Source organism: Schistocerca piceifrons, chromosome 2, assembly GCF_021461385.2.
Source record: "Schistocerca piceifrons isolate TAMUIC-IGC-003096 chromosome 2, iqSchPice1.1, whole genome shotgun sequence".
In the NCBI taxonomy this organism is placed as follows: Eukaryota; Metazoa; Arthropoda; class Insecta; order Orthoptera; family Acrididae; genus Schistocerca; species Schistocerca piceifrons.
This window is the reverse complement of record NC_060139.1, coordinates 397,277,046-397,296,412: the sequence shown is the minus strand read 5'-3', so window position 1 is coordinate 397,296,412 and position 19,367 is coordinate 397,277,046. Positions and strand designations below refer to the sequence as shown.

Genomic DNA, 19,367 nt, shown 5'->3' with positions numbered 1-19,367 from the left:
ATGTAATTAGTTAGTATTACAGTTACACTTAATTGAAAACGTAAGGTTTTTATCTTTTTTAGTGCCTCATTGTTACACTGCTAATTCGAGGAAAACTGAAAATGTTTGTACATGTCAATAAAAGAGTTACTTTGTTGCAGGCCCAAACGGGAAGGTGAAGGGAACAATCCACGGAAACGGGTAGTAGTAATGAGCAGTTCTTTGCATCCTCGCCATGATTCTGCATCTGATAGTGAACCAGACGAAGATGTAAAGTCGAATAGTGAAGGATCAGTCAAGCGCAGGCGTGAGGCAAGTCCTGGGTCGGAGTGTTAGTATTACTGATGGTAAGTGAAAGTAGCTGTATTCCAATAATGTAGGAATTAGATGCTGTGTCAAAATATGAAGTAGTGTGTGTTTTCATAAATACCCTTCTGTCTAATATATAAGTATAGTTTATGTATCATCTTGGACAGTTTTAATTCAGTTAATTTAACCCTTATGTGGGCAGTGGGGGATTATACTTACCAGTAACTGTGTTTTTTCCCCTGTGTTTGTGGGAATGTCATACCACTTCTGTATGCTCCTGCACTACCTGTAGTTTCTGTTTATTGTGAAATATAGCTTTTAGGGCCATAGGAAGTATACATTCCACCAAGTAATGTTTTAAAAGCCTTTGGGAAGTATGCTAACCGCCAAAGAAGTTCGTCCAAGAGGCGGCTTGAGAAGCATTTGGGAATATGTCTTATGATTTCTGGATGGATGGTCAGGTGTATAAAAACTGCTACGTCAATCACCTTCTGTTTGTCAAACCATGGAAAATCCAGGATGGAATAGTGACAGTATTATGAAAAGGGTAGTTTGCTAATCACTATATAGAGGAAATGTCAAGTTGCAGACAGGCACAATAAAAAACTGCTATACATTTAAGCTTTCAGCCAAAAGGCCTCCTTCTAAGGTAGAAAACAAACACACACACACACACACACACACACACACACACACACACACACACACACACACACACACACACATTCACATTCACATTCATTCACACGGGTACAAATCGCACACACATGATCACTGTCGCTGGTCACTCAGGTCGGACTGCGAGCAGTTGTGCACAATTGGAGAAACACTTTGTGGGTGTTGGGGATAAGGAGGAGGCTGGGGCTGTGATGGGGAGGGACAGCAGGGTAGAGGTGGAGGAAGGTGTAGTGCTGGTTGTAAGAGCATGTGGGGACGTGGTGGAGACAGGGTAGAGCTACTAAATGAATCATGAGAGGGGGGGTAAGAAAAGAAGAAAAGTGAAGGGCAAGGACTAGCGAAGGTTGAAGGGCCAGGGGGTAATGGAGACATAGGATTTATTGCAGGGAGAGTTTCCAAATGTGCAATTCAGAAAAGCTGGTGTTGGTAGTAAGGATCCAGTTGGTACAGGCTGTAAAGCAGTCACTGAAGCACATTGTTGTAGGCAGCATCTTCAGCAACTGGATGACCCAGCTGTCTCTTGGTCTCAGTTTGTTGGTGGCCATTCATGCGGACAGACAGCTTGCTGTTTCTCATGTCCACATAGAAAGCGGCACAGTGGTTGCAGTTTAGTTTGTAGATCACTTGACTGCTTTCACAGGTGGCTCTGCCTTTGATGGGATAAGTGATGCCTGTGACCTGACTGGTGTAGGTGTTGGTGGATGTGTGGGACAGGTCTTGCTACTAGGTCTACTGCAGGGATAAAGGTGAGGGTTTGGGAGCAGAGGTGAATAGGGGTGGACAAGGATGTTGGTTAGGTGCAGTGGGTGGTGCAATACCAGTGTAGACGGATGAGAAGGATAGTGGGTAGGATATTACCCATTTCAGGGCATGACAAGAGGTACTCAAAATTGTGGTGGAGAATGTGATTCAGTTGCTCCAGTCCAGATGAAGCCATCTTTGAGATTAGAGGCCAACATTGAGGAAAGTGGCTTATTGGTCTGAGGGGGACCAGCTGAAGTGAATGGGGGGATGTGATGTTGAGGTTTTGGAGGAATTGAGGTTTCGAAGGAATGTGGATAGTGTGTCATCACCCTCAATCCTGATCATGAAGATTTCATCGGTGACTCTGAACTAGATGAGGCGTTTGCGATTCTGAGTGCTTAGGAAGATTCTTTGAGATGCCCTTGAACTGGTTGGCATAGGACAGTGCTATGTGGGTGCCCATTGTTGTACCATGGATTTGTTTGAAGGTGATGTCTTCAAAGGCGAAGTAATTATGGGTGAGGATATAGTTGGTCATAGTGACCAAAAAGGGGTTTGTAGGTGTTGAGTCTTGTAGGTGTGGATTCAGTCAAGCATTGGGAAAGGTAGTGTCCGATATCAGCAGGGTCATGGGTATTTGAGATATTAGTGTAGAAGGAGGTGGTATCTGTAGTGACAAGCATGACACCATGTGTTAAAGGAACAGGAACTTTGTTGAATCGATGGAGGAAATGCTCATTGCCTTGTATGTAGGAGGCTAAGTTACAGGTAATAGGCTGAAGGTGTTGGTCCATGGGAGCAGAGATTCTCTCAGTGGGGGTACAGTAACCAGCCACAATCCCCCCTGCGGGTCCGGGGGTTAGAATAGGCCCGAGGTATTCCTGCCTGTCTTAAGAGGCGACTAAAAGGAGTCCATCCCCCTCAAGGCGGTAGTTAGCGCCTGCATCCGGAGACGTACGGTTCCACGACCTATATTTGTGGTCTTTTTGGTTTTTCACTTCTCGTTTCTTCCTTCCTTTGGTTGGTTTCTTTCTTTGTTCTTCTCCATCTCACTGTCTTCCTTACTCTTTCCCTTGCCTTCTTCTCCTTGCCTTCTCTGGTCTCCGCCTCGGCGTTTGAGACAGTCTGTCCTCTCTCTCTTCCTTTTCCTCTTCTTCCTTCCTTCCTTCCTGTGCGCGCCTGAAGGCCGACCCACGTGTAGCCGGTGACGGGGTAACGCGTAATTCCCCGCCCTGGGTAGACAAGTAAGGCACGCACGTACCCCCTGGTAAAGGCCAGGCCCAGGGAGGGGTGATTGCCTGAGCTGATACCTTCTGACCATGCCGATTGGTCCCTCAGTCTGTTTCTCGGGAGGTGTGACCTGAGGTGTAAACATTCACCTAAGGCGGGAGTGCCCTCTGAGAGGGTCCCCATAAGGAAGGAGCGCGCCATCGGAGACGCTGACAATCATGGGGGATTCCTCCGCAATGGATTTCTCTTCTTCTCTCTCGACTTCTGCCCACAAACGGAAACATGACCAGCCACCAGTGACAAAAGTACTACCGCCTGCCTCACAGTTCCTCGTCGTTTCTTGATCTGAGAATGGAAAGGATTTTTCCTCTGTCAACCCTTTCGTTATCCAGAAGGGCGTAGATGCCATAGCCGCTACTGTTAAGTCTTGTACAAGGTTGCGTAATGGTACCTTGTTACTAGAAACTAAGAGCGCCTTTCAGGCACAGAAACTGCTTCGAGCCACACTCCTGTACACGTTCCCTGTCCGGGTGGAGGCTCACCGAACTTTGAATTCGTCTCGTGGTGTGGTCTATACTAGATCCCTCGACGGATTGACTGACGAGGAGATTCAGTCTTTCCTCGCTGAACAGGGCGTGACGGCTGTCCATAGGGTCATGAAAAAGGTCAACAATGACCTTGTACCGACCCGGACACTTTTCTTGACCTTTGATAGTGTTAAGCTGCCATCGCGCATCAAAGCTGGCTACGAGGTTATTTCTGTTCGCCCTTATGTCCCGACACCTACGCGCTACTACCAGTGTCAGCGTTTCAATCACGCTCGACAGTCTTGTTCCAATGCGGCTAAATGTGTCACTTGTGGCAGGAATGTCCATGAGGGTGACTGTTCACCTCCGTCTCCTCGTTGTGTGAACTGTCAGGGTGACCATGCAGCGTCCTCCCGCGACTGTCCCAGCTGTATCCAAGAAATTCGGGTCAAAGAGAAAGTGTCCACCTCGGCAGCTCGCAAGCTATTAGCTAGTAGGAAGCCCACGCTGCTCCCAGCGGGGAAATACAGTACTGTCCTCGCCTCTCCTCGGACTACCAGGGAGGTGGCAACCCAGACATGCGATCTGACCTTCAGCACCACGGTCGTCTGTTCGGCCAGTGCTAAGATCGCGCGGTCGACGTCTCCTCTTCCTCCCATCACCCCACAGACACAAGCCCCTTCATCAGCTTCTGCTAAGACGAAGACCCAGAAGTCAGATGCACGGGCCTTCAAAAGGAACCGTCCCGTGCAGACTTCCTACGTACCTCGACCTCCCAGCCATCGACCAGTACTTCCACCAAACGACCTTCCAAGAAGGCTCATAGGAAGCACAGTTCTCCTTCTCTGCCACGGTGCATTTCTTCTCCTGCGCCACCCAGCGGTTGCCGCCCCAGGCCGTCATCCGTTTCGCCTGGCCGCACCGCTGGTAGCCGAACATCTGGCCGTTCACCGGCGGAGGAAGCTCCCCCTCCCAGCCATCTTACCAAGATGGCCGATGAACCTATAGAACCAGTGGACGATGACTGTCCGCCTACTGATAGCGGCGGCAGTGCTCGCTCGAAGCCAGGCCCTCAGCAGCCTTCAAGGTGACCCCTTCTTTCATCTTCCTTTTCTTCTTACGATGGCACTTATTCACTGGAGCATTCGCTCCAACCGAGAGGACTTGAAGTTGCTGCTCCGCTTGCACCGTCCGATCGTCGTAGCCCTCCAGAAAACGAAGCTACGCCCGTGCGATCAAATTGCCTTGGCACACTACACCTCTGTGCGTTTTGACCTACCCCTGTGGTAGGTTATCCGGCTCATGGAGGGGTTATGTTGCTGGTCCGGGATGATATTTACTACGATCCCATCACGTTGCACACCGGCCTGCAGGCAGTTGCCATCCGAATTACTCTCCCCACATTTACGTTTTCCATTTGTACCATTTACACTCCATCGTCGTCTGCCGTTACCAGGGCAGACATGATGCAAATTATTGCTCAGCTACCTGCACCATTTTTGTTAACTGGAGACTTCAATGCCCACCACCCCCTTTGGGGCTCTCCAGCATCCTGCCCGAGGGGCTCCCTGTTAGCAGACCTTTTCAACCAGCTCAATCTTGTCTGCCTCAATACTGGCGCCCCTACTTTTCTTTTGGACACATCTCACACCTATTCCCATTTAGACCTCTCTATATGTACTACCCAACTTGTACGCCGGTTTGAGTGTAATGCACTTTCTGATACATATTCGAGCGACCACTTCCCGTGTGTTATCCATCTCCTGCAGCATACCCCCTCTCCGTGCTCATCTAGTTGGACCATCTCCAAAGCAGACTGGGGGCTCTTCTCTTCCAGGGCGACCTTTCAGGATCAAACCTTCACAAGCTGCGATCGTCAGGTCACACACCTCACGGAAGTCATTCACACTGCTGCTGAATATTCCATCCCTCACCCTACTTCTTCTCCACGTCGCGTACCGGTCCCCTGGTGGACCGCAGCATGTAGAGACGCTTTACGTGCTCGTCGATGTGCTTTAGGCACCTTTAAACGCCACCCTACAGTGGCGAATTGTATCAATTATAAACGATTACGTGCACAGTGTCGTCGTATTATTAAAGAAAGCAAGAAATCCAGCTGGGCTGCTTTCACAAGCACCTTCAACAGTTTTACTCCTTCTTCTGTTGTCTGGGGTAGCCTGCGCCGGCTCTCTGGCACTAAGGTCCACTCACCAGTTTCCGGCTTGACGGTCGCGAATGACGTCCTTGTGGCTCCTGAGGATGTCTCCAATGCCTTTGGCCGCTTTTTCGCAGAGGTTTCAAGCTCCGCTCATTATCACCCTGCCTTCCTCCCCCGCAAACAGGCAGAGGAGGCTAGGCCACCTAACTTCCGCTCCTCGAATCGTGAAAGTTATAATGCCCCATTCACCATGCGGGAACTCGAAAACGCACTTGCCCGGTCACGGTCCTCCGCTCCAGGACCTGATTCTATTCATATTCAGATGCTGAAGAACCTTTCTCCTGCGGATAAAGGTTTCCTTCTTCGTACTTACAATCGCATCTGGTTTGAGGGACATGTTCCCGCATGCTGGCGCGAGTCTATTGTTGTCCCGATTCCTAAGCCGGGGAAGGACAAGCATTTGCCTTCCAGTTATCGACCCATCTCGCTTACCAGCTGAGTCTGTAAAGTGATGGAGCGAATGGTTAACTCTCGTTTGGTTTGGCTGCTCGAGTCTCGACGCCTACTTACCAATGTCCAATGTGGATTTCGTAGGCACCGCTCTGCTGTTGACCATCTGGTTACCTTGTCGACCTTCATTATGAATAACTTCTTGCAGAAGCGCCCGACGGCGGCTGTGTTCTTTGATTTGTAGAAGGCTTACGACACCTGTTGGAGGGCGGGCATTCTCCGCACCATGCATACATGGGGCCTTCGCGGTCGCCTCCCTCTTTTTATTCGTTCCTTTTTAATGGATCGACAGTTCCGGTTACGTGTGGGTTCTGTCCTGTCAGACACCTTTCGCTAGGAGAATGGGGTGCCACAGGGCTCAGTTTTGAGTGTCGCTCTCTTCGCCATAGCGATCAATCCAATAATGGATTGCCTCCCAGCTGATGTATCAGGCTCCCTTTTCGTGGACGATTTTTACCATCTATTACAGTGCGCAGCGTACATGTTTCCTGGAGCGCTGTCTTCAGCGTTCTCTTGACCGTCTTTACTGCTGGAGTGTCGCCAATGGCTTCCGTTTTTCTGCCGAGAAGACGGTCTGTATTAACTTCTGGCGCTACAAAGAGTTTCTCCCACCGTCCTTACGACTCGGTCCCGTTGCTCTCCCATTCGTGGAGACAATAAAATTTTTAGGTCTTACATTTGACAGGAAACTTAGCTGGTCTCCACATGTCATATTTGGCTGCCCGTTGTACCCATTCTCTAAATGTCCTCCGTGTTCTCAGTGGTATGTCGTGGGGAGCGGATCGAACCGTCCTACTTCGTCTATATCGGTCGATCGTCCGCTCCAAGCTGGATTATGGGAGCTTCGTATACTCCTCTGCACGGCCATCCATCTTACGCCGCCTCAACTCCATAAAACGTTGGGGCTTACGACTTGCGATCGGAGCGTTTTATACTAGTCCCATCGAGAGTCTTCATGCTGATGCTGGTGAATTGCCACTCACCTACCGGCGCGATATACTGCTTTGTCGATATGCCTGTCGGCTACTGTCAATGCCCGACCACCCGTCTTATCGTTCCTTTTGTGACGACTCTCTCGACCGTCAATACGGGTTGTATGTCTCTGCCCTGCTACCCCCTGGAGTTCGCTTTCGTCGCCTCCTTCAACACCTTAATTTTTTCACTCCCTGCAACCTTTCGAGTGGGCGAGAGCCACACGCCACCTTGGCTCCAGGCTCGGGTTCGCGTTCACCTTGACCTCAGCTCGCTCCCAAAGGAGGTTACCCCCGGTTCGGTCTACTACTCCCGTTTTGTCGAACTTCGTTCGAAGTTCATTAATATGACCTTCACTTATACAGATGGCTCTAAGACCAATGACGGGGTCGGGTGTTCTTTTATTGTCGGGGCACAAAGTTTCAAATACCGGCTCCATGGCCATTGTTCGGTCTTCACAGCTGAGCTCTTTGCCCTCTACCAGGCTGTTCTTTACATCTGTCGCCACCGACATTCTGCTTATGTCATCTGCTCCGATTCCCTGAGCGCCATCCAGAGCCTCAGTGATCCGTATCCGGTTCACCCTTTCGTGCACCGGATCCAACGCTCTCTTCAGCAGCTGGTGGACATCGGTTCTCCGGTTAGCTTTATGTGGGTTCCTGGCCATGTCGGTATCCCTGGGAACGAAGCTGCAGATGCCGCGGCCAAGGCTGCGGTCCTCCAGCCTCGGACAGCTTCTTGTTGTGTCCCTTCGTCAGATTGTAGCAGGGTCATTTGTCGGCGCATTTTATCGCTGTGGCATGCCGATTGGGCTGGACTTACAGACAACAAGCTTCAGGCCTTGAAACCTCTTCCCGCGGCTTGGACGTCCTCCTCCCGCCCTTCTCGATGGGAGGAGGTCGTTTTGGCCCGGTTACGAATTGGACACTGCCGGTTCAGCCATCGCCATCTGCTGACGGCTGCGCCGGCGCCGTTCTGCCCATGCGGGCAATTGCTGACGGTCCGCCACATTTTAACGTCCTGTCCGGATTTTAACACACTGCGTCTTGATCTTGGCCTGCCATGTACTCTAGATGCCATTTTAGCGGATGACCCACGAGCAGCTGCTGGCATTCTTCGTTTTATCAACTTGACAAACCTCTCTAAGGACATTTGATTATGCTGTTTTTTTAATCAAATGCCTGTCAGTCTGTCTTTTATCGTGTTTTCCCTTTTCGTTGCTGTTTTAAACTTGTGACTCGCGGTGCATTCCTAACGTAGTCTGGGTGCTAATGACCGTTGAACTTGTGGCCCCCACCCCAAAAAAAAAAAACCCAGCCGCAATGGGCCATCCTGGGTGGTTTGTTTTATTTACTTCAGGAAACATGTTGAAGGTTGTAGCGCAGGAAGTGGTAAGAGTTTTTTTTTTTTTTGGAGGGGGGGGGGGGGGGGGAGACAGAGAGAGAGAGAGAGAGAGAGAGAGAGAGATTCAGAGTAGTAGTTCTGGGATGGGCCTAAGGATTTAAGGAGAGACTGGAGATCCTGTCAAATTTCTGGAATGAGGTCATTGTGGCGCAGTTTGAAGGTGGATGAATCTAACTGCTGGTAGAGTCCTTCCGCCAGGTCATATCTGCAGTTCAAAACTACAGTGGTGGTGCCTTTGTTGACCAGTGGGATTAAAAGGTCGGGATCAGTTTTTAGGTGGCAGATTGTGGTTCTTTCTGCGAATGTAAGGTTTGCTTCCATGTTGATGGATTTTGGGGATGATGGTCATTCAAAGTTTGAGGTTAAGAAATTCTGGAATGTTAACAGGAGCGTGATTTGGGTGCAGTATGGGTGAATCATGACTGGATGGACGAGTGGACTAAATCGGGCAGGATTCAACATCGGCTTTGGGTAGAGTCTTGATTAGTAGGGTTGGTGGCAAAAAATGTGTTTCCACTTTCCTCTTTCTCCCTGTCCCTGCAGTGCTCTTCATACAATCCACTTGCACATTACTGTAATATTATTGTAAAATGAACTTTTCATGGTATTTAAAATATTGAATCAAATTATGCATCTTCATAACTGTCACACGCCATAAAAAGGTATGAATTCTGCACTGACTCACAGCAGAGTGACGCTGAGATATCTAACCTTTGCTTTTAAGTTTTTTCCTGGTTGTTTGTTGTTAACAGTAAAAGGCAGAATCTGTATTGCTTTCAAGGAACAGTGAGTACCTGAGTGTCTTTGCTACAGTGAAACAAAGTGAGATGGTGCAGTGGTTTAATCAGTGGTCATGCGTTCGGTAGGAATAATTAGATTATAATGTGAATCAAGTGGGATGTTGAATGTCAAAAAGACAGAAGTAAAGATTTTTCATATAGTAAGACACAAGAAACTGGTAGATCAGAGATGAGAATAAAGCCTTACAAAAATAGCTAGGTGCACGGATTGATGTGTGGGGGATGCAGGTGAAAAAGAGGAATGAGAGAAAGCCATGAAATATAATAGGGGAAGAGAAAAGAAAAGTAATGTAACCTAAGTTCAGACTAGTGTTGAAAACATGAAGACGGGAAATCTTATGCTATACATACACTAACATTGGAATTTGCTATGCAGAGAACATGAATGGTGCAGTAAGTTTCTGTAGTAGTACCAGTCAACTATCATTCACTTTATTAGTATTAAATAAATAATTTATTATTTTTCTAAAATTGCTACTGTTACATTGACCTTGTTAATAACTAGGCTGATTTTGTTTCCAGTCAATGAAGTTGTGCCGAGACCATTTGAAATTGTGATAAGGAAAGCACCATAGTCTGTCTTCATTTTGCAGATTTGCTTCAGTTTCTTGTAAAAAGGCTTGTATTGAATTTTTTTGTTCACAAAATTGTATTAATGATGTTTGTGACTTGTAAATATGTAAAAAGTTTTAAACTGTAAAATATGAGTAAAGCTTTAATATGAAGTTGTAAGAAGTTTACAGAAAACTTATATTTTGTTTAATGTTTTCAGTCAGATAATATGTTCCAGTTTTAAAATGTATGTCTGAATTGACTTAAACTGCTGTTACTTGTTTTGAAAGGCCTTTGTCAGTCAGCCATTCAAATGTGCATAGCGCAGATTATATTTTATTACAATAAATATTTTAGTATTCTGTAAAATTAAATCAATGTTCACTTTTGTTGTTTTATTCCTTCATTGAAATATTAGAATGTGTTGTTGCAGTTACCAGTTGAGTAGGATGTTTTATGTTCCTGTGGAATGGTTGTAAATTCACAAAACTTTTATCTTTACTGATGTAGAGTTTATAATGATATGTATGTGAAAGTGTCTTTCTCAAAGTTTTTAAAAATTCATTGAAGAAAAAATGGCAGGTGTGTACCACTTAACATGACAATACATTTGCTTGCAAGAGATAAATTTGAAGTCATTATTACGTGGGGGGAAGTTGAGGTGGAAAAAGAATGGACAAGCATGAGGGGTTATTATGCAAATGTGAGAGTATTTTATGTAGCTTTTGTATTTTATTTTTAAAAATTAAAATTTTTACTGTGTGTTGAACATAATTCACTTTTGTTTACCAATCCTTTTGAACACATGTAAAATTAAATTAAAAAGCTTTGAAAATACCATGAAGTGTGGAAAAGCAGATACCAACAAAGTGAAGATGATACCTGATAAAAATTTTAGAGCCCAAGCCTACTACTTATGTAGCAACAAAAGAACTGCGAAAGCGATAAGGTGTGATATTTTAGGTGATGTGAAATGTGATGTAGTTCCTATCTTGACAGTCAGTATGTACACTACTGGCCATTAAAATTGCTACACCAAGGAGAAATGCAGATGATAAACAGATATTCATTGGACAAATATATTATACTAGAACTGACATGTAATTACATTTTCATGCAGTTTGGGTGCATAGATCCTGAGAAATCAGTACCCAGAGCAACCACCTCTGGCTGTAATAACGGCTTTGATACGCCTGGGCATTGAGTCAAACAGAGCTTGGATGGCATGTACAGGTACAGCTGCCCCTGCAGCTTCAACACGATACCACAGTTCTCAAGAGTAGTGACTGGCGTATTGTGACGAGCCAGTTGCTCGGCCACCATTGACCAGACGTTTTCAGTTGGTGAGAGATCTGGAGAATGTGCTGGCCAGGGCAGCAGTCAAACATTTTCTGTATCCAGAAAGGCCCGTACAGGACCTGCAACATGCGGTCGTGCATTAGCCTGCTGAAATGCAGGGTTCCACAGGGATCAAATGAAGGTTAGAGCCATGGGTCGTAACACATCTGAAATGTAATGTCCACTGCTCAAAGTGCCGTCAATGCGAACAAGAGGTGACCGAGACGTGTAACCAACGGCGCCCCAAAACATCGCGCCGGTCGATACACCAGTATGGTGATGACAAATACACGCTTCCAATGTGCGTTCACCACGATGTCGCCAAACACGGATGCGTCCATCATGATGATGTAAACAGAACCTGGATTCATCCTAAAAAATGACTTTTTGCTATTCGTGCACCCATGTTCGTCATTGAGTACACCATTGCAGGTGCTTCTGTCTGTGATGCAGCATCGAGGGTAACCGCAGCCATGGTCTCCGACCTGGTTGTCCATGCTGCTGCAAACGTCGTTGAGCTGTTCATGCAGATGGTTGTTGTCTTGCAAACGTCCCCATCTGTTGACTCAGGGATCGAGATGTGGCTGCATGATCCGTTACAGCCATGCGGATAAGATGGATGTCATCTTGGCTGCTAATGATACGAGGCCGTTGGGATCCAGCACGGCGTTCCGTATTACCCTCCTGAACCCACCGATTCCATATTCAGTTAACAGTCATTGGATCTCGACCAATGCGAGCAGCAATGTTGCGATACGATAAACCGCAATCGCAATAGGCTACAATCCGATCTTTATCAGAGTTGGAAACGTGATGGAACGCATTTCTCGTCCTTACACGAGGCATCACAACAATGTTCCACCAGGCAACGCCGGTCAGCTGCTATTTGTGTATGAGAAATCAGTTTGAAACTTTCCTCATGTCTGCATGTTGTAGGTTTTGCCACTGGGGCCTACCTTGTGTAAATGCTCTGAAAAGCTAATCATTTGCATATCACAGCATCTTCTTCCTGTGGGTTGAATTTCACGTCTGTAGCACGTAATCTTTGTGGTGTAGCAATTTTAATGGCCAGTAGTGTATAAATGTTCTGCATGAGGTGATTATAAGAGTCCTCAAAACATTTCAATAAATCAGTCAAGGTAAATGGCTAAACATAATGTAACGAATGATACACTATGTGAAAGACTAACTCTCAAAGTTAGTTAGGTTTCTTTTTTTTTTATGTGGTTTGTAAACCTGCTGACAGCGATGGCACTGACTGAAATTGCTGAAAACCAGCCAGAGAGCATTTTCTGTGCTAGAATTTGCCTCTCGCCAATCGGTAGTGAGAATACAAATAACACATCTGAGATTCCATGAATGTAGCACTTGCACTCTATGCCCTCAATTATTTGCTAAATGTATTCAAATCTCTCTTCCCCTACAGTTACAGTCCTCTACAGCTCCGGCTAGTACCATGAAAGTTATTCCCTGATGTCGTAACAAGTGTCCGATCATTCTGTCCCTTATTCTTGTCATTGTTTTTCATATGTTCCTTTCTTTGCCAATTTTGTGGAGAACTTCATCACGTATCAGTTCACCAAATTATCAACATTCTTCTGTAGCACATTATCTTAAATGCTTCGATTCTCTTCTTTTCTGGTTTTTCCCACTATCCATGATTCACAATATAAATGTTGTGCCCCATACGTTCTCAGAAATTTCTTCCTCAAATTAAGGCCTGTGTTTACACCAGTAGATTTCTCTTGTGCAGGAATTCCCTCTTTTCATATGCTAGTCTGCCTTTTTATGTCGTCCTTCCTTTATCTGTCGTGTGATTTTGCTTCTAACACCACAGAATTCCTCCACTTTGTGGTCCCTAGTTTTGGTAGTGTCTCATATCCGTTACCCTTCATACCTTTTATTTTTCTTTATTTTACTCTAAACCCATATTCAGTGCTCAATAGGCAGTTCATTCCAGTCAGTACAGCCTGAAATCGTTACTTGCTTTTACTGGAGATAACAGTGATGTCAGCAAACTTTATCTTTGATATTCTTTTATTTCTGTTATTGCTTCATTAGTATAGAGATTGAACAGTAGGGGCAAAAGATTGCAGCCCTATCTTACACCCTTTTTAATAAGAGCACTCTCTTCTTTATCTTCAAATCTTATTGTTCCCTCTTGGCTCCTGTATATCATTTTCTACTATATGAAGCCAATTCGGTTTGACATTATTACCAAAACTCTTGAACAGTGTTTACCAATTTCCTTCAAATTTTTATACAGTGCTGTAATAAATGTTCAGATGGACATTTTAATATACACTGAGATGACAAAAGCCATGGGATAGTGATATGCACATGTAATAATGGCGATAGTGTCATGTACACATGGTATAGAATGGCAGTGCATTGGCAGAGCTGTTATTTGCATTCAGATGATTCATGTGAAAAGTATTTGCTAACACTCCTCCAAATGCTCAAGTTTGTCATCAGATTGAGCAAATCATTCATTGTTACTGTTTATATCTTTAAATTTTTCCAAAATTATTTCTAAATTCATTTCTCCTTATGTTGTCATCTTTCTTGTGATGATCGGCATAAACGAATATTTTATTTTATCACCTCAACATGCTTATTGTCTTTATTGATGTTTTTGATTTTAAAATTAATTGTAGTCTATGCTTGCCTTATTGTATCACTTACAACACACACAACTTTTTAAACTGTTTGCAAGCACAGCTCACTGCTGTTAACTTTATTCAGTGTGCTGCAGATGGACTGCTCATGGCAGCGTGCTGCATTTAGTTTGCAATCGCGACTACGTGCTGCTGACGAACTGTGTGTATGTGTGCACTGCAATCTGTGGACGACTGTTTGTTGACTGCGTACTGTTGTTGGGTGAATTCTCGTTTGTTTCTACTCAACAAAGTTGTTATTCCTTTTTCACATTTCTGATCCAGTTTGACGTCTGAACTGTATAGAATTTCTTTTTGTTTTTTTACCACTGCCATTGGCAACATGTTTTATTCTTGACACTCTCACAAATTTTTCTTGAGATTTCACGTGTGTGTGTGTGTGTGTGTGTGTGTGTGTGTGTGTTTTAGCTGCTAAGATCGCCAAGTGAAGTGAAGGTTGGCTTGGGCTGTGTGGTGGTTTGTTTTACTTCACCTCATGCACCAAATAGTTAAATCAGTTGCCACCTGAACACTCCTTTTATATACAATAAATGTTGTTTACTGAATATTCATTCACCATTAGGTAGTATTAATCAGGGTCCAGCTAGTCTTATAAAAAAATAAGTGAGATGCATTTCACCTTCTTACATTATCTTCAAAATTACAACTCAGTACACGATCAATGACGACAGCTACCAACTCGTATACTGTCTCTTTGTACTACGTGCATAGCAGATCTGATTTTCAACTTTATAATTAACAGTTACTGTACATTTATCATCTTCGACATTTTGCGTTCTTAGATTTCAAGGAGTTCTTTCTTCCACACCGCCCGCTCCAAGGAACTCGTATCTCTACCTCAGCAAGAAGGGTCGTCTGACTGCTGCCCACTTCCATACAGTCACTGGATCATTAGCTCCGGTACCAGCACCTATGATTTGAAACTCCTCCCAACATTGGGGTGCTCACCACTTATTGACCACTGTCACGAACAGCTTTTCTCTGACGTGTGTATTTAAGGACTTGGTATCTCTCATTCAAGGAGTGGGATGTATCACTATAGTATTGTATATTTCTTGTCTTTCTCCTAATTTTCTTAAAATTTTGAACATCTTGCATCATTGGACACTTCTTCTAGGTTGACAAATCATATGGACATGTCTTGATTTGTCTTCAGTCTTGCTTCCATTATTAAGCACATCAGAACTGCCTCTCGTGCCTTTACATTTTCTAAAGCCAAACTGATTCTCATTTAAGATATCGTCAGTTATTCTTGTCAGCAGCTTGGATGCATCAGCTGTTAAGCTGCTTGTGTAGTAGCACTCACACTTACCTGCCCTTGCTATAATTGGAAACGTGCGGATTATATTTTTCTGGAAGTCTGTTGGTACATTATCAGTCTCATAGATTCTGTACTTCTGCTTGAATAATCGCTTGGTTGCCACTTCCCCAGTTGGTATGCTACCTATCCATTCTGTCTTATTTGATCTCAGTTCTTCCATATATCTCTTAAATTCTAATACTATATCCCCTATCTCTTCCCTCTCTACTCCTGTTCCTTCTTCCATCATGCCATCAGCCAAATCCTCCTCCTCCTCATAGAGGCCATTAGTGTACGCTTTCCACAAATGTGCTTTCTCTTCTGCACTTAACTTTGGAATTCACATTGCACTCTTACTGTTACCACATTAGCTTTTAATTTTACAAAAGGTTATTTTCACTTTTCTATATAATGACAGTCCTCCCAATGATCATTCCTTTTTCGATTTCTTCACATTTTTCCTCTAGCCATTTTGCCTTGATTGTCCTGCAGTTCCTGTTCATTTCATTTCTAAGGGATGTATATTGCATTTTAGAGATGTACACACCTCTTCATCTGAACTGCCCTTTCTGGTATTCCTTTTGCAGTATCCACATCCTTAGTAAACTTCAAATACATCTCATCATTCCTCATTACTTCAGTATCCAACTTCCTTCCACATTGATTCTTCTGCATGATTCTCTTAAACTTCAGTCTGATTGTCATCATTACTAAATTGTTATTTTGCACTTTGGTACGCCTTGCAATCTAATAAATGATTTCGCTATCTGTGTCTGACCCTTATGTAGTCCAGCTGTAATCTGGCTGTCTCTCTGAGTCTCTCCAGGTGTATCTCCTTCTGTTGTGTTTCTTGAAGAGAGTATTTGCTTTTACCATCTGAAATGTATTACAGATATCAGGTAGTCTTTCTCTTCTCTCATTCCTACTGCCAAGCCCATATTCTCCTGTAATCTTTTCTTCTATTTCTTCCCTTACAGCTGTGTTCCAATTCCCCATTATTATTAGATTTTCATCTCCCTTTACATACTGAATTACCCATTCAGTATCTTCAAATACTTTGTCTCCTCATCTTTCGTTTGCAATGTTGGTATAAATTATCATTGCCGGTGTTGGTTTGCTGTTGTAACTGATAACACCCCTAGCACTCAACTATTCAGAGTAGTGTACTCTCTGACTGACTTTCCTATTCATAATGAATCCTATTTCCATTGTCTGTCTGCTGTTGGTATTGCCCTATACTCATCTGACCAGAAATCCTCATATCACAGCTTTAAACAGATTGTAGGGATTTCATTCTTCAATAAGATTGCACCCCTTCACATTTCCAGTTGTGTATAAGATCAATCTGAATCAGATGTTTCACATCACTGAATAGGCCGTGTTGTGGCTGTCAACCCATTGCTACCTGAGTGCCCAACAGATGTAACACCTTGGGATTCTTTATTGCTGGATTACAGCAAGGGTCATGTTTATGTTCCACTGCTAGCTTTGAAACCTCAAAGATTTGTGACACACCATCACAGCAGTTCTTGAAGTTTGTCTGTAACATACTGTGTCACTTGTTGCATTGTTCTTGGCTGTTTATCCGTAGTAATTTTGTTAAAATCTTTCATGAACTATATAATTAACACACGTACATCAGTGCACAATTCCGCATTATATATCTTACTTAGTTTTTTATTTTTTTTTAAACAATTTAGAAGTAAAGGTAACAGTAATAGAGGCATTGAGTTTTCAAAGGCACATAGAACACAAACTTTGTTAGCATCAGATAAATCCTTTTTTGAGCTAGAAGTATTCAGCAGGCACAATATAGCCATCAGGTGTGTGATTTGTATGTGCACGTACGTGCGCATGCGTACGGAATCTAGCGCAAAGAAGTATTCTTCCAGAAGGTAGCAATCATTAGCAACTCACCCATGTCTTTATATGTTCATGTTGTTGGTTCTCCTGTTCATTATAATTGGATGTTCGCAACAAATTTTTTTTTCATTTTTTTGTGTGACGTAATAATCTGGTAACTAAATTTCAATATGAATGTTGCTTGGTAGAACCAAGCAGCTCATGCAAGCAGAAGTTTTTAGAGATTAAAATAATTGGTTCATGCAGTAACAAAATACAAAAGTTTTACCACTCCCAGTATGTATGTATGTAATGTAATGTATGTATGTATGTATGTATGTATGATGATGAGTTCAGTGTACACACCAGCTATTGCTTTACAAACACATTTACTTTTTGATATGTGCTGACCGAGACTTTCAATCTTCACAGTCAACAGTTACTCTTTCTATTATCTTTCTCAAGTACTGTGCATGTGATTGTGGCTCGTCCAGTCTTTTGCCTCATGTAATTCAACAGGCTTCTGTGGAAGAATTGAAGTTTGTTGTAAATGAGAGATACCAACAAATTGGTGGTAATGAGTTATACAATCAGCTTAAAAGGGGTGACACTGGTGGCAACAAGGCAAAAGATGGGGTTTGGTGTGTGTAGTAATGACACACACAGTAACTCACCAGACACACTTACTAATGAATTACAAGCAGTTACCATCAGAATGTGTGTTCTACAGAAGATAAATATGTTCTTTATATCTGGCACCAAATGACCCCAGAGACATAAATTCTGATAACTTCGGGAATCCAATTTGAAATGGTGGAATTAATTGTTATAACTACCATTGTGCTCACAGAAAAGTTCTCAAACTCTCCTTTCTCCATGGAAATAGTTACCTTCATTTAATATTAGAAACTGAGTGTTCCTTGAAACCTAAAGTAGAAAATAGGAAAATATGAAAATCATCTTGGGTGATCATACAAGTGATGGTGTCAACTTGTAACATAATTTCAATGAATTGCGTACCCAAACTTTCAACTGAAAAACATTTGAAATTATTAGAGACAGGTTCGCCATGAGGTGAAATGGTTATTGCAAAAAGCATAAACATTAGGTCTAGCTAGGTTCAAGATAACTGAACATGCATGGCAAGAGCAACTGGTGGTATTATACCAAGATAAATAATCTGATGTACCAAAGATTAATTCTAACCATGTAAATTCAATATGACAATCAAACAATGGTAGGAGTAACTGATTTGTGTAGCACTGGGTGGTAAAATTATGCATAATTGCTGTTAGTACTGCACAACTGCAAATCTTTCAGAAAATTGCTTTGAAGTAATAGTTATAAAGCAAAAACACGAGAGAAATATTTTTGACGTGGCTACAGATACTCCCAATCTTTTTAACAGTATTATAGGAAAGAGATTTTAACAGTTATAATGATGCTCACCAAAGAAAGAAAAAATCATTAACAATTAGGTAAGTATTTAATTTTCTCAGAAGAGGTACTCTCACATCCAATTGCATACAATATTGCAGTGCCTGTTATTCTGAACTACAATGCAAAGTTCCTTTGGACATGCATGCATGCATCTCCAATGTAACAGGCACTGTGGCAACTACAGACATTACGAAATACATTAAATGTTTTCATAATTGCGAATATGGACAACCATCAGCTGTAGAGTTGAATGACAACAATGAAAATTGTGACAGACCAGGACTTGAACCCAGATTTCCCATTTATTGTGAGGAGTCGCCTTATCATTTGGCTATCCATGCACGACTCACGGCCAGACCCAAACTTGTATATGTTGTCAGCCACGCGTCTATAACGTGTACTCGTACATCCATTACGTACAGCTTGCCCAGTGTCTGTGGAGAAATATGATATTGCAGTGCCTGTGTTGTTCAGAAGTACGATGCAGGTTCCTTCGGACATGTATATAATATCTTATTTATCCACAAACACCCGGCAAGCGACTTTCGAGTAAAATATCTCACCTCTACGGAAATATACATAATGGATGTATGAGAACCAGTTGTAGACGTATGATGGACAACATATGGAAGCATGGGTCTGGCCATGAGTCATGCACGGGTAGCAAGATAACCACTTGCAATAAGCGGGAAATCTGGGTTCAAGTCCCGGACTGGCACAAATTGTCACTGTCATCATTCCATTCTGTAGCTGACGGTTGTCCGTATTCACAGTTTGAAATACATTTAATGAACATCCATTTAAGTCAAATTGAGAACATTTGTTTCCTATCTTCCCAGCGTGAAGAGTTGTGATGAAAGCTAATACACACTGCAAATCTTGCTTCAAGTAAATATGAAGCAGGTG

At 43.4% G+C, this 19,367-nt stretch overlaps 1 protein-coding gene across 1 annotated transcript in view; it reads left to right on the top strand.

Moving 5' to 3' along the window:
• The window catches only part of LOC124776519 (RNA demethylase ALKBH5-like), a 116,681-nt gene extending 106,049 nt beyond the window's left edge, over positions 1-10,632 (top strand). Inside the window, exons 7-8 of the mRNA XM_047251547.1 lie at positions 141-326; positions 9,834-10,632. Coding sequence (XP_047107503.1) covers positions 141-315 — 175 coding nt within the window. The 3' untranslated portion in view covers positions 316-326; positions 9,834-10,632. The remainder of the gene's footprint in view (positions 1-140; positions 327-9,833) is intronic.
• The last annotated feature ends 8,735 nt before the right edge of the window (positions 10,633-19,367 follow it).